Here is a 27,272-nt window from a genome sequence, read left to right as displayed (position 1 = left end):
AAGAGAGAGTTACACCCAAGCTCAAGAAGAGTTCATTAAAAGCCTCTCACCTGAACTTGTAGAGAAGTATCGCAATGCCTTTTGCAACACTATAGCCAGAACCTCCCTCGTGTCCAACCAACCCAGTCTTCTAGCAGAGAATGGAATCGTGGAGTGGCCAGTCATCATGATGCTCTTAGAGGTCACAGCCAATGCAGGACAAAAAATTGGGACTTTGATCGACCTGGCATCAGATACAAATTACATAACTCATGATGCAGCTGATCGTTTGAACCTTAGAAGTGAAGCCATAACCCTTGTTGTCCACGGTGTGGGAGGAATGAAAGTTCAAGTTACCACAAAACGGTACCTCCTAAAGATCCGGGTCCGCACAGAGCAAGGCAACTTCAGATCCCACCAACTCCTCTGCTATGGTTTGGACAGCATTGCAGAGATCCACAAACATGTGACAGCTAAAAGACTCCAAAAGTTCTTTCCAGATGTCCCCCAAAGTGAACTTGTGAGACCAAGACAGATACAGCTTTTGATAAGCCATAAAGAAGGGCGACTGGTCCCACAGAAAATACGCACTGTTGGGGACCTTGTGCTATGGGATGGGCCATTGGGAAAGACAATTGCAGGGACACACCCTTGTCTGTTTGAAGAAGCTACAGTTACAGCACACCAGTCCAGAGCGCACTTCGCCAGGTCAATGAGAACAGCAGCATTGATGTATGAAGAACATATTTGCGACAAACCTACCATCAAGTCTTCTTGTTCTGCTATTACCACTCGGGATTTTGTTGAATGGTGGAGATGGGATAGCATTGGTGCCCCTTGCACCCCAAAATGTGGAGGATGTCGCTGCGGCAGTTGTCAACCTGGTGGCAAAGAAATGACTCTGGCAGAAGAAAGGGAGCTGGAAGTTGTAAAGGGTGGCCTGACTTATGTTGGTGCTGATGACCACAGTGATAGCCCACACTGGCATGCAAGATATCCATGGCTCATGGACCCATCTACATTGCCAAACAACAGAAAAGCAGTGGAGGGAACCTTCCTCAGAACAGAGAGACAGCTCGCCAAAGAACCGCAGTGGAAAAAAGCCTACAGTGCTCAAGTTCATGAAATGGTTGACCGCCGGGCTGCAAAAAAGCTGACCAAAGAGGATCTAGCCAACTGGAATGGACCTGTCTGGTATATTAGTCATCTTATAGCACCCAACCCCCACTCTGTTACAACTCCAGTAAGACTTGTCTGGAATAGCAGTCAGAAGTACAAAGGCCAGAGTCTCAATGACTTTCTAATGAAAGGCCCTGACGTTCTCAACCCGATCCGAGCTGTCCTCCTCAAGTTCCGCCAAGGCTCCTTCGCCGCTCTAGGAGACGTCAGGAAAATGTATAATTCTGTGTGGCTTGAGGAGAGGGAAGTCCATCTACACCGGTTCTTGTGGCGTGATTCAGAGGGTGATGAGCTAGAACAGTACGCCGTAAGCAGAGTGAATATTGGGGACAAACCAGCTGGTTGCATAGCACAACTTGCCATGAGGGAGACCGCTAACCTGCCTCAATTCAACCACCTCACAGAAGAATGGCAAGTATTAAATGAGCATATCTACGTCGATGACATCTTAACATCCCACAACTGCCGTGAAAGACTTGAAGTCATCACAAAGAATGTGGAGCTAATTCTAAAAGCAGGAGGGTTTGCATTGAAGCCTTGGATCTTCTCAGGTCAAGGTAAAGGAGAACGAGAAAAGGCATCACCAAATATTGTTGTCCTGCCGAACCAGCTTAAGGAGGAAGACAACAAGGCGCTGGGTCTCGGCTACATTGTGGATGAAGACATGTTGCATGTCATGGTGAGGGTCAACTTCTCCAGGCGAAAGAAAAAGATGAGACTTGGGCAAGACTTGCTGCTAGAAGAAGTACGAACGCAGACACCAGACCCGCTGACAAGACGTGAACTGTTGAGTCAAGTTGCTGGTTTGTATGACCCAGTTGGCCTGGCAACACCATCAAAACAAAGAGGGGCTATCTTGGTCCGAAGGGCATTCCAAGAGGCAAAACCAAAGTGTAGCATGGTCAAGGACACATGGGACCTTCCTCTGTCAGATGAGCTCCGCAAAGATGCTATTGGAATTTTTGAGGAGTACGTCCAGCTAAGCAAAGTAAGGTTCCCAAGAGCCCTTACTCCACCAAAGGCAACAACTGAACCAGTCGCTGTCACTTTTTCAGATGGCAGTGAAAGCTCCTATGGTGCTGTCCTCTACCTGCGGTGGAACTGTAACAAACAATTAACAATTCGACTAGTGGAATCAAAAGCAAAGCTGACACCTTTAGACCAGAAGGGGGATGCGGTCAAAGCAGAACTTTGCGGTGCAGTTTTTGCATGCCGGCTGAAAAAGTACTTTGAACAGCATACCCAGATCCAGATAAAAAGGTGGTACCATTTGTTAGACAGTCAGACTGTTCTTGGAGCTATCCAGCGTGAAAGCTATGGATTTCAGACTTTCTTTGCCAATAGAATTGGAGAGATCCAAGAAAGCACACGGCTACAGGACTGGTGGTGGATCCCTGGACCACTCAACATAGCCGACATTATCACTAGAGGAGCTGGGCCAAAGGAACTTGATGCCCATTCAGAGTGGCAGCAAGGGCCAGAGTTTCTACATCTTCCAGAGAGCGAGTGGCCAGTTATGTCGTCAAAAGATGTGTCTGTGACAGCTCGAGAAAGCATTAACAATATGCAAAAGAAGTCATTTGTGGCAGCACTCACAAGAGCCCAAGCGAAAAAAAGTCTTCCAAGTCTTGTGGGACGACTTCCTGCTGGTGCAGCTGTCCTAAACTTGGTGAGTGAGAGGCGCTTTAGTAGCCTAAAGTGTCTAATCAAGACTGTTGCTTTTATCTGGAGAGCCGCCAAAAAGTTTGCATCTGCAACAAAGTCCATTGAGAACCCAAAGTGGGAGGCGATTCCCACAAAAGGAGTTATCACCGCCACAGAACGTCAAGAAGCAATAAGAGACATCTATCTTGCTGCTCAAGAAGGGGTGACGTTCCCAGCTACCACTACGGACCGCTTGGTTGTGTACAGAGAACCAGAATCTGGGTTACTAGTTTGCGGTGGGAGAATCCATGGCTTCAGGGAGGATGGCGCTGCAGTTCCCCTTCTGCCTTGTAATGCATGGGTCTCTACTTTATTGGCACGGGAGGCGCACGATGAGGGTCATGAAAGTGTGGCTGCAACCCTGCTGAAAATGAGGAGGAAAGCCTGGGTCATCCAAGGGAGGAAAATTGCCCAAAAAGTAGTGGAGAACTGCCTTTTCTGCAAAAAGTCAAGAGCAAGAAGTTGCAAACAAGTAATGGCTGACCTACCTCCTGAAAGAACTACACCTGCAGCCCCGTTCGAGTTCACTACAGTCGACCTCTTCGGACCGTATCATGTCAAAGATGACATCAAGAAACGGGTCTCAATGAAAGTGTGGGGTGTCGTCTTCAGCTGTATGGCCAGCAGGGCAATTCATGCAGACTTGGTCAACACGATGTCGACAGAGAGCTTCTTGATGGCTTACCAACGCTTTACTGCAATAAGAGGGCACCCAAGAAAGATCTGGTCCGACCCGGGGACAAACTTCATTGGAGCTAAACCTGTCCTAAGAGTTGTACCAGTTCTTGGATACTCAGAATAGAACTTCAATAGAAGAGATGTCGGCTCAAAAAGGTACCAAGTGGGAGTGGATAATTCACCCTGCTGACTCACCTCACCGAAATGGGGCTGCTGAAGCCGCTGTCCGCATTCTCAAGAAGGCACTCCAGAGCCTGGGCAACAACACTGGCCTCAGCTACAGCGAGCTTCAGACAACACTACAACTTGCTGCAAACCTTGCCAACGAATGCCCAATAGACGCCAGGGTGCAGAGCCATGAAGAAAGCGTGCAGTATGTGTCACCCAACACACTTCTCCTGGGCCGAGCCTCTCCAAGCGGTGAGATCAGAACATTTGACTTTGCAAACTACCCTTATAAGAGACTCAGAGAAATGCAGAACCAGGTCAACAAGTTCTGGAGGTCTTGGAGCCAGCTTGCCGGCCCAAACTTATTTCTGAGAAGTAAATGGCACACTCTGCATCGCAACGTTGCTATCGGAGATATTGTCTGGTTGTGCGACCAAAATGCAGTGAGGGGCCAATTCAAGCTAGGACGGGTGGTGAGCGTAAATCCAGATGCTAAGGGCATTGTTCGGGACGTAAACGTCAAAGTGGTCCAAAGCTCCTGCCTTCCTGTCACGAAACCCACACTAAATCGGCCATCCGCCAAAGTCCTGAAAGAAGCTACCCAAACCACGGTTCTGCACAGAGATGTTCGACGCCTGGTTGTCTTACTACCAGTTGAGGACCAAACTCGGAGCTGACCGGCAGTAAGCAGGTGCTGATTTACGATCTTTCCATCGGTTCCCGTGGGAAGATCGAGTGGGAGGTGTGCTGACAAACTGCCTGGGAGCTCCTCCCATTCAATCAGTGGTGAACCAGGTGGAACAAATCTTCCAAGCAATCTGAGCATGCCAGTACCTGGCTCTGTTGTCTTTAGACAGTGGAAGGAGCATTAAAGAGGACCACAAAACCAAGGAACTTCATCTTTGAAATCAAGGTATTTGTGCAAGATCAAGCCCTCCACAAAACTGTGAAGGACAGCCGGTTTTTCACCTGTTTACTGCCAACCAAAGAATGGTAAATAAAAGACAAAGAACCGATCCCATGGCTGTTTGAGTGAAATCCTGTTAAAATCTTCATGTGGAGGGACTGTCCCTTTCAAGTGGGGAATTGCACAAAATAATAGATCAAAACTTGACAATATGACAAGCAGAGCAAGGAGTGCATTTATCAGAGAAGCAACCAAGAGGCCCGTGGTTACTCTGGAGAAGCTACAGAGACAATTGTAAGTCGTGTCCTCAACAAATTTGGCCTTTTCTGGAGTGGAAAGATGTTTGCCATAAGTTGGCTGCAAGATGTGCAGGGGGGACCTAAGAACACATGGAAGAAGGCATTCTGGTCAAATGAAAGCAAAAGGACATGTGTTTTTAGAGGCTATGTGTGGAGGACAACTAAGACTGAACAGTTAAGCACTGAAATCAGAACTTTGTGGAAGAATTAGGCCACTTTTGAAAGAAAGAGATAAGCCATGTAGATGACACATGTGGTCAGGTGAGGCACATTGCAAGCACTGCAATTTAATATACCACAACGTTGCAATGAATTTAATTTAGATGTATCAAAGTAGAGGGCCTAAACACATCTGCTGCACGCAACACTTCATATTTTAATTTGTAAATGATAGTAAAAAAAAATCACGTATCGTTGTTCTGCCACTTGACAATTGTGCCTCACTTTGTGTTAATCTAAGCCATCCCTTCAACACTAAGTTATTCAGTGAGAAGGGCTTTCTGTTGCTGAATCATGTATTTTCACATTATTATAATTATTAGTGTTCCTTTAATTTCTCAGTTTCTTTTGCCAGTTTCTGTTCTTTGTTAACGATTGAGTCATGTTCTAAACAACTCTTCATGGGCTTCGCTTTCCTTATTTTAATATAATAAGAAGTAATTTAGCATTGTCTGTTGGAATTAATTATCTCAATAAATTTGCATATGCAATGCATAGGTTATTAGATCTTTTAGTTTACACCATGCAGCACATATACATATAATTCCCCCCCTCCCCCCAAAAAAAAGATAGATTTTTATTATTATTAAGACCGTATTCATGTTTTTTTTTTTTTTTTTTTTTTTGGGGGGGGGGGGAGTATTTTTGCTGCTGTTTGCTTACATGTAACTGCTACTTTTTTTTATTTCCTATCTTTGCCCTGCTTATATGTGCTAATGGTTCCCTGTCAAAGTCTTATAGATAACTCTCTTGCTGTTTATGGAGTTTTGTTATCCTGATTCCCTCGGGTCGGTGTTGGAGTGAACATCCGTTTCAAAATTGCTGTTTTCAATGCAAAGTATTAAGTCTTTGTTGCCATAATAAATTAGTTCCACATGAGATGGTTGATTGAAAGAACTTCTAGCTGCTGAGGAAACTATAACTCTCCATGGCAACATGTCGTATTTTTGTCATACCAAGTCCAAAATTCAGCACAGAAGCAATAAAAAGCATTGGAAAAGCCAGATGTTGGACTACAAATGTGCATTTGAAAGACGCTTTCCTGGGGTTTTCTTTGGGCAGTGATCTTCCAGGTTGCTGTCAGTCACTGTATTCTGATACAGCACAGACTTAGCTGCAGAAAGTTTTACTAATTATTGTGAATTCCAAGGAAATTAAAGTTTGCTGGAGGCATCCATTCGTGCTGAATGCCATAACCCAGACAGAGGAATTGCCCAGATCTAAATAACATATGCAAATTTAATTCAGTGACTTATTTTCTTCTCAGATGGTATTGATTAAAGAGAGAAAGAAAAATCTCCTTGGTATGTATAACAGTGTAAAATAAGAGTTACCTTAGCAATTCTATTGTTGCATGGACATTAAATTGATCTTGTAAAGTTATAAAGCTCTGACTGAAAGTTTTCTGGTAATTGTAACATTTTTCCAATTGAAATTGGCAGAACATGGGAACTGCCGCAGAAAAAAAGACCCGATTCCTGACAACTGACTTGTTTTTAATGGTTTGAAAATGAGAACTGTTTTGATTTGAAAAATATTGTTCTTAAGAACTGTCTGCCCTCTGGTGGATATAGCCGGACTTCAAATACATTTCTGTTAATGTATCAATACACCAGACAACCGAACACCACCCAAATTAGCTTTTTCAATCACAAGTAATTCACAGTAAGGTGAGTGAAACACCATGATGGTTGATTAATTTGGATTTTCATCTGAAACACTGTTTTACACCAAATGTAACCAGAAGCAAACCTTTAAAAACAGTCATTAGCTACTTTCTTGTCTCAGTAGTAAAATTTTTAAAGGTTTTAGCAATCCAAAGATGCTTTTTTTGGGGAAATGTGGCAGGCCATTTTTGACCAGTATGTTTCATATCCTTTCTCAAAAAACACAGGTGAGGTCGGCATTTAAAGGTAGGTCTGCAAATCCTAGGAAGCTTGGTTCACCACCAAGGTTTGTGTTTTCACTGTTTATGAATAGTCGCTCTCACTGTGCAAAACTAGACTCCCACAACTTAAAAAAATGCTTTTTTAACCTTTCCAGATGTGTAAATGTATGAGTTTGTTTCTTATACTTTCTTGATTTTTAAAAAAATATATCTTCTTGACATTTTTCACCTACTTCATGTCTTCAGGCGAGTTCTGCCGAAGTGATTGTTTATTCAACAGGTTTGCAGTGATCTGGTCTGGGGCATGGCTAGTTTACTTGAAATCAGCCTTCTAAAAAGGTGGTTAATATATGATTTGATAATGGGATTCGATAACATTTTTATATAGTGTTAAGTTGGTTTGAATGGCTTTTTTTTTTTTTTTTTTACAAATGAAATTATCATTTTAAAACAGCATTTTTTAAATTGACTTAGGTTATGTTTCCATTACATTACAATGTCTTTGATAAGCTGAAACATTCAAGTGTGATGAAGAAAAACAAGAAATCTGTAAGTTGGCCCAAAACTGTATTTGAGCTTAAAGGTGTATGGCCACGTTATTTGACTTTTTTTTATTTATATGTCAGTAGCTCTCTCTGGTTGCATACAAAGTTTTTATGAAAAATGATCACGTCCTGTTGATGTATTAGATGTTATTTTGGTGTTTTATGCTTTGTTTTTCCTCAATTTGTTTGCAAATAAAGTCTTACGTGTTTATTTACGATTTTAACTACGTACTGCGCATGCACAGCAGGGGTTAAAAGAAGAAGGCAGCTAGCTATTAGCATCTCCAGGCGAAAGAATGAAGAACATTCCAAGATCTAATGGGGGGAAAAAATGCTAAAAAAAAAATATTCCAAGAGGGAAAGACTGGAATGTCGCTGGGAAAACGGTATGACCGCTGATGTTCACAGAAGTGGACGCTAAACCTGTCGATTGCTCAGATATGATCGAGTTGACGTGAAAGAAGTTTCTGATATGAGGCTCTTATAGTTGCTGATATATCATTTCATTTCATTAATAACAGTTGGTCCTCGATCACGCCTAAATGTAAGGCATTTCAGAGGGTCAGGCTCAGTCCGGCATTGTTTAATTTATTTTGATAGTTCTGCGATACTGTCGCTAGATGGCGCCAGGTCTGTTTATATCAGGTCATGATGCCCTGGGGCTATTTCTATCCACAAAATAAAAACATTATCAGGATGGAGGCTTGGTGTACATAACCTTATTTTATCATGATCTAACGGTTTTTTTTTTGTCTTTTTAACGCATATAATGTGGCTATATATATATCATAATATCATGCTTTATAGTCAACCTGATAAAATGCATGGTTTAATCAAATACCTAAATAAAAACTAGCAATTTGCATGGTATTTAATCTGTAGAGTGCATGCAAACCTCTCAGTTGAACTAAAGCTGTGAGTTTGGAAAACAATAAATGCACCTTTAAAGTTGTATATATTTGTCATGCTGGCATATTCATTCCAAACACTTGTTTTTACTCTTTCTCTCTTTTTAAACTTTTGGAAGAACCAAAATCATTAAATACATATATATATATATATATATATATATATATATATATATATATATATATATATATATATATATATATTTAAATTTAAACATCATTAATGGTGAGCAGCAAGGTGATATACTGTTACCATGTTGTGAGAAGGTCCTGGGTTCAAATCCCTGCGTGAGGTGTTTCAGCAACAAAGTACTCCGGCTTCATTGAAAGTCCAAAAATAGGAACATTAGGTTGATTTGGTCTCTCTAAATTGCCCTTAGGTATGAGTGTACATGTATGGTTGTCTGTCCTGTGTGTCTCTGTGATGGACTGACTCCACCTATCACCCAAGGACTTCAAAGATAAATAAGATAGATCCCATAGGTATAGTGGGAGTGGCGGCCTAGTGGTTAGAGCAGTGCGCTTGCGCTGTGAGAAGGTTGTAAGTACCCGGTTTGTCACTCTGGGTCCCTGAGCAAGTCCTGTAACCCCTGATTGCTCCCCAAGTGGATGGGTTAAGATGCAGAAAGGAATTTCTCCATTATGAGATCAATGAAGTTCAATTATTATTATTATTAGATAGGAGCCTCCTACTCTTTCCAGTTCTTTTATTGCAGTGACATGAATTTTACAGAAGAGGGTGCTGTTGTCTCACTGATCATCTGTGTTCAGAAGGATTTGCTCCTTATCAGTGCTCAGGCATGAGGCATGACTGTAATACCAAACAATGGTAAGTACCTTTTAAGTTTTGCTTTGATGTTACCCTTATTAATCAGTCCAGTAAAAACACAGGAGACCTTTTGTTCCATATTTTAAAATTCACAATTTAATTTTATATATCTGGACATCAAACACAGACCTGTAGATCTCCCCCGCATCACTTACATTCAATCAATCTTTCTCATCTCACAAACAGTCACAGAAAACCACCACAGTTGCTTGTGCTGTTATTTTCTGTCTTTGATTCATACCTGCATTTATAACTTAGAAAATAATTTACAATAAATTGCTTAGTTGTTGTTGTTTTTTTGTTTTATTACGGGCACTTAAAAGAGTTGACACCCCGAAAAATGGGGCTCTTCATTCTTTCTTTTTTTTGTTGTTGAAGGCAGTCCATTCAGAGTTTCGAGTTATTCTCCCAGAGGAAGGTGTCGTTTTGCAGAACTTTAGCCAGTTTCTCATTAAACGGCTTGTAGAAGTCGCGCAGAATCTCTTTAGTGATAGGCAGCATGGGTCCCAGGTTTTTGTCAGCTGGTCTCCGAGTATTTGATGCCGGGCTTCTTGTGATTTGTGATTCTATTTCCTTCGACAATGGCCCTGTAAAACACACAAATAGTGTCACTTCCCTGCTTTTCCTGCACCCAGGAAGAAATAGAGGAATGGCCCATCCGTCAGAAATGACTCCTCGCAGAAACAAACATAACACAGAGATCTTTGCAATAGTATTTGCACCCTTTAAGCTTTTTCCCATTGTGTTTAGCCTGGTTACAACCACAAACTTCTATATTTCATTTGCATGTTACATGATAGAGAAACACAAATTTCAAATCAAGTTCAATTAAAAAATACCTTATTTACTTTAATACTTTATTTTGATAGGCCATAATTAAGAATTGGGAGGAAAAGGATGAAATTTAAACTTTTTTCATAGATAAAAATCAATGGCTTGATTCAATACTTTGTAAAATCATCTTTCACTGCAATTGTAGCAACCAATCGTTGAGGGTATGTGTGGTTTTTACACATTTTTATGTAAAATACTTTCAAGGTCGGTCAGACTGGACAGTGAGTGCGTGTGAAGATGCATTTCCAGAAGAAAAGCCTCATTGAAAGCATGCTGCCACCACCCTTAGATCCACCTGAATCTTTAAAACGCTTACCGAGGTTAAGAAAATCAAAGACTTTGTGCATTGTGTATTTCCTGTTCGAGGCGTGGTCCTCCAGTCTCAAGACCAGGATTTGTTCCTTGCTGAAGACGGTCAGCCAGTCAATTAGGTATACAATGTAAAGGCCAACTTGCAATCTCACCTGTTGGGAAGAAAACAAGAAGAGCAACACAAGATAATCAGGCTTGGTCTTAGGTATTGCTTCCTTTGCAGAGGAACGTGGGGCTGCATGAAACCTCCTCATGAAGAGGGTCAAATAGAGGTATTTTACAAAGCTTTCCTTGATCTTCCCTGTGAGCATCACCATGAAAGCAAGTGCACATGTTTATTTGGGGGAATCCTGAGAGATAATGTCATCTATGGGCTGTGCAAACAAAAGTAAAACAATAGTGAAAAATCACTCCCAGAGGTGGTCTCCAATTAAGAACAAATAAATGTTAGATTTTAAATCAGTTTTGATAATAATTGAAATGCTTGTTCTCTCACTATAAAGCGTCCTTTAATAATTATTACAGGATATTTTTGTCTATGCGCCTTTCCTTAAGTTATTGAGCAATATGAAGTAGATATTAATGGGTAGATAAATGATAACATTTATTCCAGACATTTCCTACTAGATTTTTTTTACAATCTTCAGGTGGTGTTAAATTTGGACAGTTGATTCTAAATAAAGTCTTGAAGTCCTGAGAAATACAGTGTACACGCCGCTGTTAAAATGTCAGGTACTTGTGATGTAACAAAATGGGACCAGAATAAACTATTTTTAATAATATTCTCCACTTAAATTGTTACATTTATTCTGCAAAATTCAACAGAAAAACAAACCTGCTAGAAGGATTTTTTTTTTTAAACAGCAAAAAGCACATGGTTCAACTTGTGAAGTACCTTTTTATTTCATTATACCATTCAGCATTCTTTAGTAGGTGCTTGCAAATGGCATACGTGGTCCCAAGTATCAACGCTGCTAAATCATTTGAACTCACTGTGATAGTGAAAAATAAAAAAGCATATTCATATCTAAATTTCTGCAGGCATCTGAAGCTTTGAGTCATTTGCGACTGTTCAGATTTTCATACATGTTGACAAAAATCCAAGATCTATCTATAAAAAAAAAGCAACCCCAGATAACGATGCTGTCGCCACCATGTTTCTCCTTGATTATTTGCTCATATTCAGAGCTGTTTTGAGCCCAATATCATTTTAAGAACAGTTGCCCAAGGTTCAAGCTTGGCTTCATAAGACTGTCATATTTTCCCACCAAGGTTTGGGAGTTGTTGGGATGTTTTTGTTGGAAGAATCAGCTTCTGTTTTGCAGCCCTGCCCCTAGTCCATACTACAGGAGTATAATTTGTTTTTCACAAGTTTTGTTCATCCAGTTTTTTTCAATGTTCCTGCAGTCAAAGATTTTTGAGGATTGTCTTTCTTGCCCCACGGTACCAATATAGTACTGTGATTTTTCTTTCTTAACCTTTGTACCATAAAATAATTTCACTCTGCAAACAATGAATTGAAAGATGACAAGATGAGGAAGGATCTATGCTAAAACAGCTAAACTTTACTCACATTCAATATAAATTGTGTAAGGTGGGTACCAATTAGTGGTGTACCAATACTGGTATCGGGCTCGCATGAAGGACTCAAACAACCAACCCGATACCAATTTTGCGCTTAATTTTTCTCCTGGGCTGGACTACACTTACCTGACTCCGCCAGATAGATTTGCTCCGCATATCCATCTGGAAACCTTCCGTTGAAGTAATTTTGGGAAGGGGCGAAAATACTGGTTAGCTGATTGGCCTATGTTGGTGATAGACGGGCCAAATGAACCAATCAGATTCGTCGTCGCTCGTAACAGAGCGACGACGAAAACACAACCACAAGCCAAGCTACTGTTGCTGCTGCAGGTAAAGGCTCATTAGCTCAGCAAAGAAATACTCTGTAATTCCGATAAAACTTGCTCGATAGTCACGCTAACGCTAGTTTCATCGGCTGAAGCCGCCATGTTCTTTAGACTGAACTGACGCGCTTCCCGTTGCGTCACACCTCAACCCGCCTCAAAGCCAACGCTGATTGGACGTTCGTTTGGTGAACGGCTCCAAATTTTCTTTAACGGAGAGTAGCCAGACTGATCTGCGAGTGAAACCTTGAAAGCTCGCAAGATCAGGATGGTCTCACGAGGCTAGGACTACACTGCAACTCTAAGGCTAGATGCCATTCCACACCAGGTGGTGGTGCTAATACACCAAGAGATTGTTTGCTGACCCTCCAAATAAAGGAAGAAGACATAAATTAGATAGCAGGAGGGGGTTAAAATGTCTGTGGTTTGGAGACATTTCAAGGAAAACACGAAGGATACTAAAAAAGCAGACTCTGTGCTGTGCTCAGCTAAGCTATGAAGAGGGGCAAAAATGCGTCTTTTAACATAAAGTTAAATAAAGCATTTAAAGACTCAACATGATACGGAATTCAAAGACCAAGTTTTCAGCAAGTACACCAGAAACGTGGAATAGATGGATACAGACAATCCATGTCGGGTGAGTATCTATTTATCTGGGTCTGGAAAAAACTGCTATCGGGACACTCCAGGGTTTCCCCCACCGTAGTATAAGCCTGGTGGACCTCCATGCATTACTTTCCCCACCAAGATAAAAGTCACACAAATGATAGGTTTTGAGATTATGAGACAAAATGATTTATGAAGCTTAATTTAGTTTAACATAGATAAATCACTGATTACAGCTCAAACCAGTAATTTGATCAACCTCCTACTCACATCAATTTAGGCTATTTCAAGGTCTCTTGCTTCATCACATTCATCATTTTAATAATCTGAAGCTACCAAGAGAACAGCTGTCGTCCTTTTCAACATGCATTAATAACTGATATCAGTGGATGAACTGTGAGAACAGCTGCGGAGAGCAAGCATTGCCCCCACAGGGTCACGGAGCTTGTCGGAGGCAGCTGGAGAGCAGGATCTGGAAATACCAGACAGTTTGTGCGTGGAGCCAAAAGAGGACTGACCAGACTCCTTCTTCTCCTCCAACTCTAATCCAGTCTGCTACAGGGTACTGTGGGAAAAGCTGGCCGGGATCCTAACACAAGGGCTCTGGACTGGCTGACTCTAAAGATTTGGTCTGAGGTTTTTGTAGGAAGTTCATAGCTTTGCTCAACTTGGTTTTGTCGTAGCCAGAGAGGCTTATGTTTCTTTCATTAAGGTCTTTAACATGTGCTAATGAAGTGCGGAATTCCCTCCTTCTTGCCTTTTTCTAACCTTTTCTGTTTCCCCCTTTCCCACCAATTGATAAACTGGTGGCTAAATCTTGCTTTAGAGCGGGGCTGTCAGACAAAAGGAGGAAGGAGGGACCACTCACTGGCATTGCGTTGTTGACAGTGGTGTTGTAGACACAGGAGCGCATTGTGAACTCCGTCAGGCACCCATCGAATAGCTGCAGGGACTCTGACACCTTCTCGTGGAAATCCTCCGCAGACTTATTGGCAATTCCAAAGTAAAGGTAGTCAGAGTAAAGCCTAGAAGAAAATAGAGAGGGACTGTTAACTCATCTCTTTTTCAGGTTCGTGAAGATCTCAGCTGAAGGCTGATTGATGTTGACTGGATGTATTTTATTTATGTGCATTAAAGAGTAATCATTCTTTTTGCTCCACTTTCTTAGAAGGCTGTAACCAATGCAAAACTTTGGGAATCCCATCAGTACTATTTTTTCTTAGTATGAAGTCCCTGTGTAAAATGGAAAAATAAATAAATTATGCCTCAGTAAGCTGCCGAACAGAGTCAGAAATTGAAAAAAAAAAATTTTTTGTTTTTTTTTACCAGTAAGTAAATGCACAATGCAACAGCAAATATCATGAAGCAAAAACACATTTTTAGTTTAGAGGTTTACCTTACTATACCTTACCACATTTATTTATAAAGCACTTTACAAGAACAAAGTTCAACTATGTGCTGTACACATACAACTGAAAATAAATGTAAAATTAAAATAGACAAATAAAATGCAGTAAAGTTAAAACAGACAGACAAGAGAGTTACAAACTGTAAAATATTTTTTTCTGTAAAAAAAAACAGCAGATGGTGGAGGACTTTAACTGCTTTGATGTAAGAACCACTTTGGTGTTTTATTAGCTTTGCCCTCTATCAGTTTTAATGAGTATTTATTTTAAAAAAAAGAGCAGTTTAGCAACATAACATATATTATTCCTCTCAGTATACATGCAAACCGTGACCCTATCACAATTTTCCCTCATTAATGCTGTTTTATACAATATGCAGTCATTGGCAGCTGGTGATAAAATATTTGGGGAGGGCACACTAAAGGTCGGGTATCTCAACACAACAATTTACTCTTTCAGGAGCAATAAGCGATAGTTCAAATTTTGTGTTAAAAGATGCATTTTTTTGCTCCTTTTCATAGCTTAACTGATTACAGCACAGTCTGCTTTTTTGTATCCTCCATGTTTCTTGTTTTGAGTGCTGTCTGTAGACCAAAACAAGATGTGTGACAAGCCATGCCTCTCTTTACCTCCACTATAGCTGCCACCAAGCCACACCCAGCCAGCCCGCCTATGTAAACAAGAGACTGGAGAGCAACATAGAAAGATGGTGTGTGACGTCAGACCATAGTCCATCTGAAATATTACCTATAGTTCTTCAAATCCCTATTTTTTAGTTCTTTCTATCTTAAATAATGACATTTTGCTTATTGCTCCTTTAATATGGTCGGTCCAGTAAATATTATGTTGTTTTTTTGTTTTCTTTTTTCCTCCAGTAAAAGCCTTGTGAAATTATTATCTTGTAAATAAATGACAGGGGTGTAACTTTAATGGACAGGTATCATGAATTAATCAGATTGGTTGAAGAATGACACAAAAAGCGCTAACGGGCCACGGGAGCGGAGTGCTGCGCCCAGAGCTAATAACTAACTTTAACTTGGTGACAGGTGATATCAAACCAAAGAACGAGAAGATGAGAGACAGCAAGCTTGCGTTATTCAAGGAGCTGGTATTTTCACACTAAGTTATCATATTGTGAGAAACTCATACCTGTTGACGCTTAATTGAAGCATTAAAATATTTTTTTCTTTATTATTATTTTTCTTTCCGAACTGGATTTGGAAAAGGGGAAGGGTAGGGTGGGTGTTGGGGTGTGCTCTGAGGTATTTGGGCTGCACCCTCCATGCCTTTGGTGGCTTGTTGTTGAAATGACAGTTTCTAAATGGTAAAAACATAAATGATTTAATACACTCGCCCTCTCCTCATTTACTTATTTGTTCATTTACCTATCGATTGATTTACTTTTGAATACAACTGTTTTCAGCATCGTCAATATTATTATTAACAATATTTAAATTGAGTTTTTTTTCCCTATAGTTTAGTCATGGCTATCAGATAATTTGCCATGTTATTACAACACACATACTGCACTGTGTATAGTTAATTCAATTCAATTTATTTATATAGCGCCAAATCATGAAACATGTCATCTCAAGGCACTTTACAAAGTCAAGTTCAATGGACTACACTGGACTCAGCTTATTACTATTTTTGCATTTTCCTTGTCTTTACTGGTCTCGTTTGTCTGGCTTATGTCACAATAAACACACACACACACACACACACACACACACACACACACACACACACACACACACGCACACACGCACACACACAAAGAGGTCCTAAACAATTTTCACATAATGAAAGTGGCATGGTTAATCAAATCAACCATGCAATCCATTGCTCCCCACAACTGGTGCACATGCGGTGATCAACAAAGATAACCAAAGAGACCCTTCTCTGATGTTCTTTGGTGTGAAAAAAAATAAAAATGTTAACAAGAAAACAAATAATTCAAGAAAACCTAGTTTAAAATGAGTGTCAGCATTTCCGGAGTGAGCTCGGCACAGGCCTAATAAACGCATCACAATGAAACTTATGTGACAGCCAGCCCCGGTAAAAGCTCCACACATCCTTCATAACAGCAGCGCTCTTGTTTCCCATAAAGCAGAGAAGTGTCTGTCAGTGTCAGCAGGGTAAACAGCTGTAAAAGGGGGCACGTTTCAGAGCTGCATCATTACAGGCATTTCCGAGCCAACTGAGGGCAGCGTGAAAGAAATTCTTCAAACCTTTCCACTGGGTCCCTGAGCATGACGATGAAGCGGGCCTCAGGCTGCACAGCGTGGATGAAGTCCTGGATGAGAAAAAGAGGCTCTCCCTCTGTGGTGTTTTCATAGAAATACACCCAGGCGTTGTTATCCCACATGGTGGAGGCGCTGGCTTCTCCTGCAAAAAACAAAAAAAAAACAAAAACAAAAAAAACACAGTGGTTGAAATGAAGAACAAGTACAATCGGACTTTTAAAACTGCTGCGTCTCAAGGCAAAACACACGTTGGGACATTTTTCTACTACTTTTATCATAGTTTGAGAGGTATAGAGCTCATGTTTTTGGAGATTTTCCTCTAAGTAATAATTCCAAAGTTGCTGTGGCTTGCTCCACCCTTGAGGTCTTTCTACAGCATCTGGCTGTTTTTGTTACAAAGTTAAACCAACCGCATGTTTTAAAGGGTTTATAGCAGCGCCATGTGGAATGCAGATGTCCCTTTGGTTACAGTGGCTGAAGCTTTCATGTTGCAGTACAATTTGAATAACTTAGATGTAACTAAGGTTTTTCTAATTTACAGATTTTAATAGGAAGAAATTCACCATATTTTTTACCATCATTAAGCGAGAGCTTAGTTTCAGCAGAAACAGTTACATACTACATGTACACATTTTCAAAGAGTCCTGTGCAGGAACACATTCAAATGAGCAATTTTAAGAGTATTTTTCTTTTCCTTTAATGCTCGGATCCTGTGTAGGAGAGCGATAATTCATGTAAATTAAGAGACATTCAGGAATTTCTTTAGAGCCAGTTCAGCACAGGGTGACAGGCTGATTCACAATTTTAACATGATCAGCCCTGATTGGCGATTGGCCGGACTGAAACTCAAAAATCCAAACTTTTCCAGTCTGTGAATGGACCATACTTAGCACTGCCAGGTAGAGCGACAACATCTTTTGTTATGGAAGTTGTTGTCTGATTGGTGCATCTCTATTCATCTTATCTCCCTTCAAAACAAGAATATAGTTGTCTGTTGTGCGTGTGCTGTGCAGTCAGGTTTCTTTGTGCCGATCTGTATTCATTTATTTTTTTTCATAACAGTTAAAACGAACATATCACTTTTTTATATGAACAAAACAATTTAAATGCAAATAGGTGGAAGGTTCCTATAACAAAAGCTGGCAAAAAGGAGAAAAATATCATCCTTCTTAATGCAGTCCATATATTTTCTTTGATTATTTTCTTTGAAATAAAAATTTGTTTCATTAGATAAATTTGACCACATATTAATTCCATAAACAGAAATGCAATGTACCATCAGATTAGTTCTGACTTTTGTTTTTTTTATGTCTCATCCTCTCAACTTCCAAATGCAATCTCTTTTAATAAGTAATTTTTACAAATGTTTTGGTAATGTGTATTTTAAACATGCGAGATATAATAGGTCACTAAGTCATAAAATGTAATACATTTTACGTTTAGGAATAGTGGATTTGTTGGTTCTCTGTACAACTTTCTACTGATAATTCTCACAGCAGTTTTTTTTTTTTTTTTTTGCAAGATGAAAATCTGTATACGTTTTGCAAGTATTCCTCCAAACCTTTGGTTTATATATTAACGCAATTGTCTTTCATATTTTCATCTTTAAATTACTGATTGTTAAATGCTTGTCTCACCTCTCGTTTTAAACCCAGCTTTACAAACTGAAGGCCAACGCCCTGACTATCAAACTGAAACCTGATGCTGAGTTGTGACGCCTACACCCAGACTTCCCTACATCCCACAGAAATGTGCTCCAACCACAAGGGCCCAGATCTTAGTTTTGGTAAATGCTATATAAGAGTAAATGAATGCTGATATTTAGGAGTTAACTCATTGCAATTTCTTTCAGCAGGGTTCTCTTAATAAATAGAAACACGTGCTATGCTAAAGAATTTATAGCCCTTGAACCTTTCTGTATTTTGTCACATTAAAAACTCATTGTATTTTATCATTTTTTTGTGAAGGCCAAAACAAAGTAGCATTTAGTCATGAAGCCGTTGCAAAATGAGACATAGTTTTCTATTATTTTGTTTTTTTTTTACAAATAAAAACCTGAAACCTATGCATACATTGGCATTCAATCGACCGAGTCAATATTTATGTTACAGCTGAAAGTCTTTTGGGGTATTTATCTACCAGCTTTGGTATTTATCTACCTAGAGATGGAGATTTTTGTCCATTCTTGTTTTTTCAAAATAGCAGAAGCTCAGTCGGACTACATGGAGATTATCTGCCAAGATCAATTTTTAAGTTTTGCAAAAGATTCTCAGTTGGATTTAGGCCAAGACTTTGACTTGACAATTTTATGACATGAATATACTCTGATGCATGATGCTGCCACCTCCAGGTTCACTATGCTGAGGTGTGAAGGTTTAACCTGACTCTAGCCAGATGTATTTCGCTCCGCCTAGCTCCACTCACATCCATCTGGGACCTCGCCATAGGAATTGCCTTTTCTGAAGGCAGGGCATTATCAAAAATCCTTGCATATGATTGGATAAGCCACTTGTCTGTCATCTTTATCGACGTGCTATTTCAACCACTCACACCGAAGCTAACCCGTGACGCTGTGAGAGCGACACAGGAAAAAACAAAACTTTTTTTTTTTTAAATGTGTTTGCGGCTCTTGTGGCACACGTTCTATTGACAGTGAGCTGACAGGAAGAGGGGGGAAGACAGGCGGCAAAGCACCATGGGTTGGAGTCGATCCCGGGCCGACCGCGTCGAGGACTAAAGGCCTCCTAATATGGTTCACGCTAACCGCTCCGCAACGGGCGCGCCCCGGAAAACAAAACTTGCCAAATCCGGTCGGGGGAAGGGCGAAAACATGGTTTCCACCAACAAAAGCCTTCAGAGCCGTTCTCTGATGTTCTTTTAATGAAACAATATTAGGTAGATTGGACAACACGGAAGAAATGGCAGCATCAATATTAACGCTTGCTTCCTCGATGCGAGCCGCAATTGTGGTCTGAATCAGTCTCACGGTCGCTTCTCCACTACGTCACATCTATGAAACTCCAGCCCTGCGTCCTGATTGGCTGGACAGTAAAATTGGTTGGAGAAATCACTCTCTATGGGAGAGGTCCCAGATGGATGTGAGTGAAGCTAGGCGGAGCGATATGAATCTGGCTAGAGTCAAGTTAGTGATGGTGTTCTTCTTCTTGGCAGTCTTCCAAATGTGCCAGATTTACAGTTTGAATGGCTAACACTTGTCCTGTAGGTAGATGCTGGCACCAGATTTGTGGATTTCTGCAGCTCTTATTGATCACATATTATCCCAACAGAGAAACAAGGTGGCAGGAAACCTCCCGCTGTGGCGAACCTTTTCTACTGTAGGGACAGAGAATCTGGTCTGTGTCTATGAGCACCAGGATGGAGATAAATACCGGACGGTCGTGGAAGAAAAACCTGCCAAAGATTTGAGGGGAGCGGTAGAGCCTCCCATGAGAACAGTGACCACAGCCAGAGCCACAGTGGGAGTCAAGTATTCATACAGAGAGGCATGTTATAAATGTAAAGTCCTGTTTTTTGATTCTTACTGGTATAAAAAAAATCCAAAACCATGTTATTTCTGTAACATAATATCCAGGCATAATACAACAAATTTTATGGTTGTTACGTGACAGAATGTAAAACAGTTCAAAGGGTACCAATACTTTTGCAAGGCACAGTTTTTTTTCCCTTAATTTTGTTCCTTAGAAAACAAGGATCGGCCATAAAAGTCCCACTCAGTCATCTAATATAAATGCAACGAGCACACGCTCAAAGCTCTCCAGAAACAAGTTCTCATGAGCACACAAACAGACCAATAGCCATCATAATTGCATCTTTGACGGTGAGGAGAAAACTGCGGCGTGACTGCAGTCAGCACAATGACAGTCGTGGTGCTCATATCCAGTCAAATGACATCCTTTCTTCAACAATTTGAGCCCAGCAACTTTATCAGGCTGCACCGAGTAGTGATATTCAGGATTCATTAGGCCGTCTGTGCCTTCATTATGCTGTTATCTGCAAAGTGAAGCCTTATCTCTCTCTCTCTCTCTCTCTCTCTCTCTCTCTCTCTCTCTCTCTCTCTCTCTCTCTCTCTCTTTTTTTTTTTTTTACAGGACTTATTTTCTGCGCGGACAGCGGTGAATGTGAAACTGGACCGGTACAAATGCCCGAAATGATACACACTGTGATCGAGCCTATTTAAAGGTCCCCGTGTCAGCTGAAGGGGGTTCGTTTTGCTGCGTGGCACGCTGAACAAATGAAGGAGCCAGACCGTCGTTCCTGCGGTGCTCCAACCTGACCGCCAGCTAAAGAGAATCAGGGAGCAAAGATCCTGGCCGGAGGCCTGCACCTTGCTGGGCTCTCCCACAGCACCGAGTGAATACCGAGTGGGCTTTTGGCATGCTCCCCCCGACACGTTACAAGGATTACTTATTTAAAGAGGGAAACAAAACAGCGCAGCACGCTAAGCTCTACCCGGTGCAGTGTGAAAAGACCATTGTTGAAACGTTAAATCAGTTTTCCTTCCCAGCTGAGTCGTTTCTTTGACATAGCGTTTGGACGCTGGGAAAAGACAGGAACAGATAGGAGCAGCGAGGCTGGAAACAGGATATGCTGATAGAGGAAGGAGGTTTGTAGGCTTCTCCACCCTGCTGTGGATATTACTGCTGGTCGGACTCAGAAAAACAATGATTCCTTTATGGAGCCCTCTAAGTGGCTAAGTGAGATAGAAGGACGTCCAGCATTAAAAATATTTAATATATTTTTTATTTTAAAAAAAAAAGGAAAAAAAAGTACCCTCCCGTGCTGAAGCAAACGTGGCTCCTGCAGAGCAGCGCCGCTACCTGCAGCCTCTGAGAAATAAGATTACAAATGAAGGTGCAGGATGCTGACAAATGCCAAAAACGCTCCTGGGTGGGGGGATGGGGGGGGGGGTACAGCATTACTGCTGGGGCACTTTCACACACATATCAGAGCGCTGCTACATGACCTGAGTAACTAATATAAGGCAGGAGAGGGAGAGGAGCGGTTGACAGCGCAGAGTAATGTTCTGACAACGAACAAAACAGGAAGGCTGAGATTAAGCTGAGCAAGAGAACGTTTACAAAAAAAAAAAAAAAAACTTTCTGCAGATCTGATTAGCAGTGTGTCAGGCGTTGCTTAACGTGCCATCAACAGGATCTTGTAGCCTCAGATCTCTGCTGACATGTCATTCTTAAGACTCTTGTTGTGTAATAGACTGACGAGTAGGCCGAAGCTGATAAGCAGCTTCCTGTCACTTGCTTGGCAGAGTTTAGAATGTGTGTGTGTGTGTGTGTGTGTGTGTGTGTGTGTGTGTGTGTGTGTGTGTGTGTGTGTGTGTGTGTGTGTGTGTGTGTGTGTGTGTGTGTGTGTGTGTGTGTGTGGTTTGCTTGTGCACAGCCATAAGCAGGATGTTTGGATCTGGGTTGCGCTTCATCATAGGTCAAGATTTGAAGTTTGATATAAAGACTGGTTGGATTCTTATTTCACACAGAGATTGCACAGCGACCCTGTTGCAAACAACTGGGAGCTTATAAAGGTCAATGATAATAAACCTCTGCAACACTGACTAGATGGATTATAATGCTTGGAATCTGTCAGGCTTTAATTATACTCTCTGCGCAGTGACTGATTGCATTTGTTTATGCAAATTCGTGAAGGAATAAAACATTTTGTTATTCAAATCAGCATGATGAATCATTTTATTCCTTTTATCTTTGTGAATAAAAATCTTATTTGCATAAGGTCGAGAGTGGAACCAAGAGAAAGTCTGGAGTTTTTACAGGCTTTCACATATTGGTTTTTTGGAAGGCATAAAAGTATGGAGATTCCCCCAGAACGGGGGTCTTCAACATTTACAACCAAAAAACGATTTTTGCCCGCAGTCAAGCTTAATAAAACTCGTTTTATAGCCAGAAATGTGACATAAATCGTTTGGGGAAAAAAGACAATTATGATTTTAATTAAATCTGTAGGAAATTTTTATTTCCATTTTATTTTATTTCTTCTTTTAGGTTTTAAAAAGCAGAAACAGCATGGAGATATTTTTTTTAATTACATGTCAAATTTTGTGAAAAAATAACTGAGAAAAGAAAATAGTTTACATACTTATGATAAGAATAATAGCTCTTAAACATATATTACTGGTACTGTGAGCGTGACTGTGCTTGAAATAAAAATGGAAAAACTGCTAAAACCAACATTTGTTATTATATCTTTATTTAAAAACATCAGTTGGCTCTTAATCCTTTTCAGACAGTTATCAAAAAGCCATTATGGAAGGTCCAAAGAGCCACTCATGGCTCTGGAGTTGCAGGTTGCATATTAAAAACGTCCTCAGGTTGCGCTCACAACATTCTTTGGTTTTCCTTCAGTAACAAACTGTTATTGAGCCAGAAGGTTCTGCGTATAAATCCGAGCCTTTCAGCATAGAGATTGCATGTTCTCCTCATTTTATGTCACTGAAAGCACAATATAGGCAGCAATTTTTTTTTCCCACAGCTGTTCACTCCTCTCAGCCATTGCTGTGTCCTTTTGAACAATTTCAACACGCAATCAATCACGGGATAGGGTGAGCCAGCAAGGATCCACTGGACTCATCCTTTAAACTGGGGAAAAGAAGGATGCATTTGTTGGCCGCATTTGAAGGAGCCTTTGAAGTGGTGAATGGGGACAGCCTTAGCTGTACCAATTCAATTACAGCTCAGGTAATCTTAGCTGTATTCTTAGCGGTGAAACTACTTGCAGCCCCTGAATGGAGACAACCCTGTGACATAAAAGTTACTATTGAAATGTTTTTAGGCAAGAAGTTAACTATATAAATCCAAAATATCTGCTTGGTGTATTGACGTATGGCTTAATAAAAAAATAATAATAATCCTTGTGATCAGTGTGAACATTTTTGCACCTAACACCTCCGATTTGTTTTTGGAGGATCGAAGACTTGTTTTCTTTCCAGCTGTTGGACATTGACGAGAAAGTGAATTAATTAAGTGACTTACCTATGATGATCTTTGGGTGGCTGGGTGAGCCACTGGTGTTTGCAGTGAGCTCGCCCTGGATTTGGTGAGTGGCCTGATCGAACAGATCGAGGTAGTCCTCCACCGGGTAGCGATCGTGCAAGCCCTCACTGAGACGAATGATGCCTAGCATAACAAAACAAAAAAACAGCAAAAGGGTTTTATTTCTGAGTTTTTGTTAGCATATGTACCTTTTTTTCAGAACTTTATTCGCGATTCAAGCCTGCAGAGGCAAGAGAACACAAATGGAAAGCTGGAGCTTTAGCCCTGGTTTAGCATGCACCACTACACAAAAGTTCACTATCGCTCATCAATAGGTGGCGCTAATGCTAGAGACAACACATTAAATGTGTTTTCAGCACAAAGTTTAAAGCCTTGAATATCTTACATATAAATAAGGCCAAATTGAGTAAAAATAGCCCCTTTTTGAATGTCAAAAAATGAAATATTGATATAAGGAAACATAGTTTAATAATTAACTAACAAGCAAGCCGGTCACATCTCAGAGATATTAAGAGAGATACTTAGTTCAAATTTACATCTGAAAGCAGGAACATGATCTTAAAGTAGTGTACCCAATTCGGTAAACATCCCAAATTAGGAGGTCCTATGATATGGACAGGTTTATTTTGAAAAATGGGGAAGCAGATTTGTACAACACCATCTTTATTTTGGGTAATTCAGAAGGAGAAGACATCTAAACTTTAAAACACACACACACACAGAGAGACACAGATTTTTCAGGATATATGCATAAACATTCAATACACTCTATTTTAAACTATATATTTGTCTAATAAATAAGTAAGTCACTCTTTTTTGAGAATTTGACTTTTTAACCAATGCTCATAGCTCTGCATCATATTTCGCCTTAGATTGTAAAATTGTTACGTATCATTGAATCTTTGGTATTGTTTGCATATAGTACTATAATGCATACTGATGCTAGGTGCTATGAAAACCGAGCTCATCCCAGACACAGACGTAGTAATCGTAGAGTATCTGGAGAACGTTGGGACAATCTCTGTCAGTTTTGTACGTCTTTGTCTACAAGTAACATCAAAGGACCTTTCTGAAGATTAGAGAAGTTAGACCACTAGCGGGACTAAGACGAAGAACCGTACAGCTGCCATAAATGGCTTTTCAAAGCCATGAGAAGCGCTGAACAGGTCTTAATGATCATGGTGTATAAATATCTGGCTCTACAAATTCAGACTGTTGTACCTACTCTGTTTGAATGGCTGGTGTTATTTGATGAGCCCATAAATGTAAACATAACGAAAGACAATGTTTGCTTGAGGCTGGTAACAGGGACGGAGGTACAACAGGAGGGACGTTCGCAGGTCTGGACCTCCGAAGAAAGGTTGGACCCCTTTCATAATTCTTGTAGTTCTTCTTATAAATAATTCCTGCTGTGAGGACCAATAGCTGAGCTGCAACCAAGGATTGATAATTAATTGCCTTTGCAATATAATCACAAATTTTTTTTTTAAAACACAAATTCTAAATCGGCTATGTAGTAATTAATGGAGGAGACACGTTTAAAATGGGTTTGTTTTACATGTTTAAAGTGGGTTTGCCTATAAACATGGAAGGGAATAGAGTTGCAACGGTGAGATAATATGATTTTATTTTTGTTTTAGACTTTATATAATCAATACTTATTTTTACCGGAAACTTTAGGAATCTCACCATAGCATTAAGCACCGCTCAGACTGTTTAATGCATGCACTTGTTTGCTGGTTGCACTTTGCCCGTTATGTTCCAGCTCAACAAGCTATTCTCGTCAATAAGAATATTTTGATTAATAAAAAAACTAGTTACATTTCTTGTTTTAAATAGTGCTTGTTCACAAACATATTTATCTACAGGGCATTTGTGTTGTTTCTGGATAATGCAGAGAAAAGTCAAAATTAAATTGTAATTATGGTTGACATAAATCGCTTCTTAGTGATAATTGCTGCTGTGAGAACCAAAGATGGGTAATTTATTCCAATCTCCTAAGCAACTTTTTGTGATCGACTAGCAGCATTTCCAGATCCAACCTAAGCTAAGCAGTAGGAGGTTTTTTTATTTATTTCTCGACTGCTTAATGTTTTCAGTTAATTGCCAGTGTCAAATTAATGCTTTAAAAGCAAAATGTGTTTTCCATCTGAGCTGGGGCGGTGCACAGACTAATTATAGCAATTAAAATTTACTATGCAATTGTAGTGGCTTGTTGAATGACTTAGCAGTTTCTATGCAGCATTAGACAAATGAGATAATTCAAACAAATGTTTATTTTAGTGATGCTAGAATGAGAGTGTGATTCTGACTCTAAAGTCTTCAGCAGCAAACTAGCAGCAATATTTATCTAGATCTAGAACATTCAACATTAATCTAGAACAACTCTGGTATGGATTTGGCATCCATTTGTTTACTTCGTAATATAAATTAAATGTCCAGCAGTTTAAAACAAAGTTGCATTTCATGGCTTTCCGCTGCATAATGCAGACACATTCGCTTAAATTTCAGTCGGCTGCACTGAGAAAGTTATGCTCCGCGCGTCGCATCAGTTCAGCAGTTCTATGTATCAGCCTGACAGAGACTCAAGAGGGAACTAAATAAATAAATACAAAACAAGGCCATTTGAATTCAACGGGTCCTTGGAGGATGCTTAAGGAGAAACGTGCTTATTACCAGCATATAACCCTACAGTACAAGTCTGGAAGGGATAAAGAGTAGGTGACAGAAAGCACAAGAGCAAAAGGGGAACGAAGTGGTACATTAACCTATCGCTGAGACACAGCTGCACCACCGTGAGCTGCAGGAAAAAAACAAAAACCCACGAAGCAAAATAACTCATCTGAAAATAATCGGCAACCCAGACTAAACACATCATATTACAGAAAGCACCGCATGCAGACCGTTCAATCCTCCAATTAGGTTTTTGAAATCTCAGAGGGATTAAGCACACTCTCAAGAACTGGATCAACTTCAAAGGAACTGCTTTGGCTGCGACAGTTATCATTATCTTTTGATATTTGTGATTATGATTTGAGTTTTTTTTGTTTTGTTTAGAAAAGCCAGTATTGTTGCTAACTAGCGTAAAACCAAAAAACAACAATAATATCATTGTGGTTCAAGGCAGGAAAAATGAATTGTGTGTATTAGTTATGGCTGGATAAAAAGAGTGACCTAGGTCCACAGAGGGAAGCAATCTTGGCAGCGCAGTAGTCACGGTTGCCGCTTTGTTCTGTAAAAGGATAGCGGCTGATAGTAAATGAAAATTAGCTCCATATCTTGTATAAGCAACTCACGCTTAAGCCATTATCTAATCTCTGTTTGATTTTGCAATCAGAGATGACTATAAAGAGAGCACTTAACTAAGAGGGAGATCAGTGCCGTTCAGCTTCGCTGCCCTCTTTTCATTTTCCTATAAGAAATGTTCTTTAAAAATGCAAACATTTTTAGCCCCCACACACTGACTCACTGTACTAAAGCCCGTCTCTAGAGCTCCTCAAGCTCTCCATTATTCATAAATTCTAATGAGTGTTTCAGTTAGAATGGAAAGGAGAAAAAAGTGCATTAAGTATGATGTCTTGCCTTTTTATTACTGCAAAATCTTTGCCTACTTGGCAATAA

At 40.3% G+C, this 27,272-nt stretch overlaps 2 protein-coding genes across 3 annotated transcripts in view; one reads left to right on the top strand and one right to left on the bottom strand.

Moving 5' to 3' along the window:
• Positions 1-874: 874 nt before the first annotated feature.
• Positions 875-4,578, top strand: LOC118564418. The gene is made up of 2 exons (XM_036142579.1): positions 875-3,231; positions 3,734-4,578. The coding sequence occupies exons 1-2, from the start codon at positions 875-877 to the stop codon at positions 4,383-4,385; spliced, it is 3,009 nt and encodes a 1,002-aa protein (XP_035998472.1). The 3' UTR covers positions 4,386-4,578.
• A 4,798-nt stretch (positions 4,579-9,376) lies between these two features.
• LOC105926482 (carbohydrate sulfotransferase 15) overlaps positions 9,377-27,272 on the bottom strand; it is a 57,138-nt gene continuing 39,242 nt past the window's right edge. For both annotated transcript variants that reach the window (XM_012862847.3, XM_012862846.3), the window contains 5 exons: positions 23,631-23,774; positions 16,600-16,756; positions 13,831-13,987; positions 10,454-10,601; positions 9,377-9,890 (listed from right to left, as the gene is read on the bottom strand). In XM_012862847.3, coding sequence (XP_012718301.1) covers positions 9,691-9,890; positions 10,454-10,601; positions 13,831-13,987; positions 16,600-16,756; positions 23,631-23,774 — 806 coding nt within the window. In that variant the 3' untranslated portion in view covers positions 9,377-9,690. The remainder of the gene's footprint in view (positions 9,891-10,453; positions 10,602-13,830; positions 13,988-16,599; positions 16,757-23,630; positions 23,775-27,272) is intronic.

This window comes from Fundulus heteroclitus, chromosome 10 (assembly GCF_011125445.2).
Source record: "Fundulus heteroclitus isolate FHET01 chromosome 10, MU-UCD_Fhet_4.1, whole genome shotgun sequence".
NCBI classification, from domain to species: domain Eukaryota; kingdom Metazoa; phylum Chordata; class Actinopteri; order Cyprinodontiformes; family Fundulidae; genus Fundulus; species Fundulus heteroclitus.
Note: the sequence above shows the minus strand (reverse complement) of the source record. Positions and strands in the feature narration are given on the sequence as shown.

Excerpts from the sequence above, each read along its gene's own strand:
- LOC118564418 (XM_036142579.1), top strand. The coding sequence starts at position 875 with ATGACTCTGGCAGAAGAAAGGGAGCTGGAAGTTGTAAAGGGTGGCCTG. Across the intron at positions 3,232-3,733 it reads GTGGCTGCAACCCTGCTGAA|ACCTCACCGAAATGGGGCTG; the intron begins AATGAGGAGGAA and ends CCCTGCTGACTC.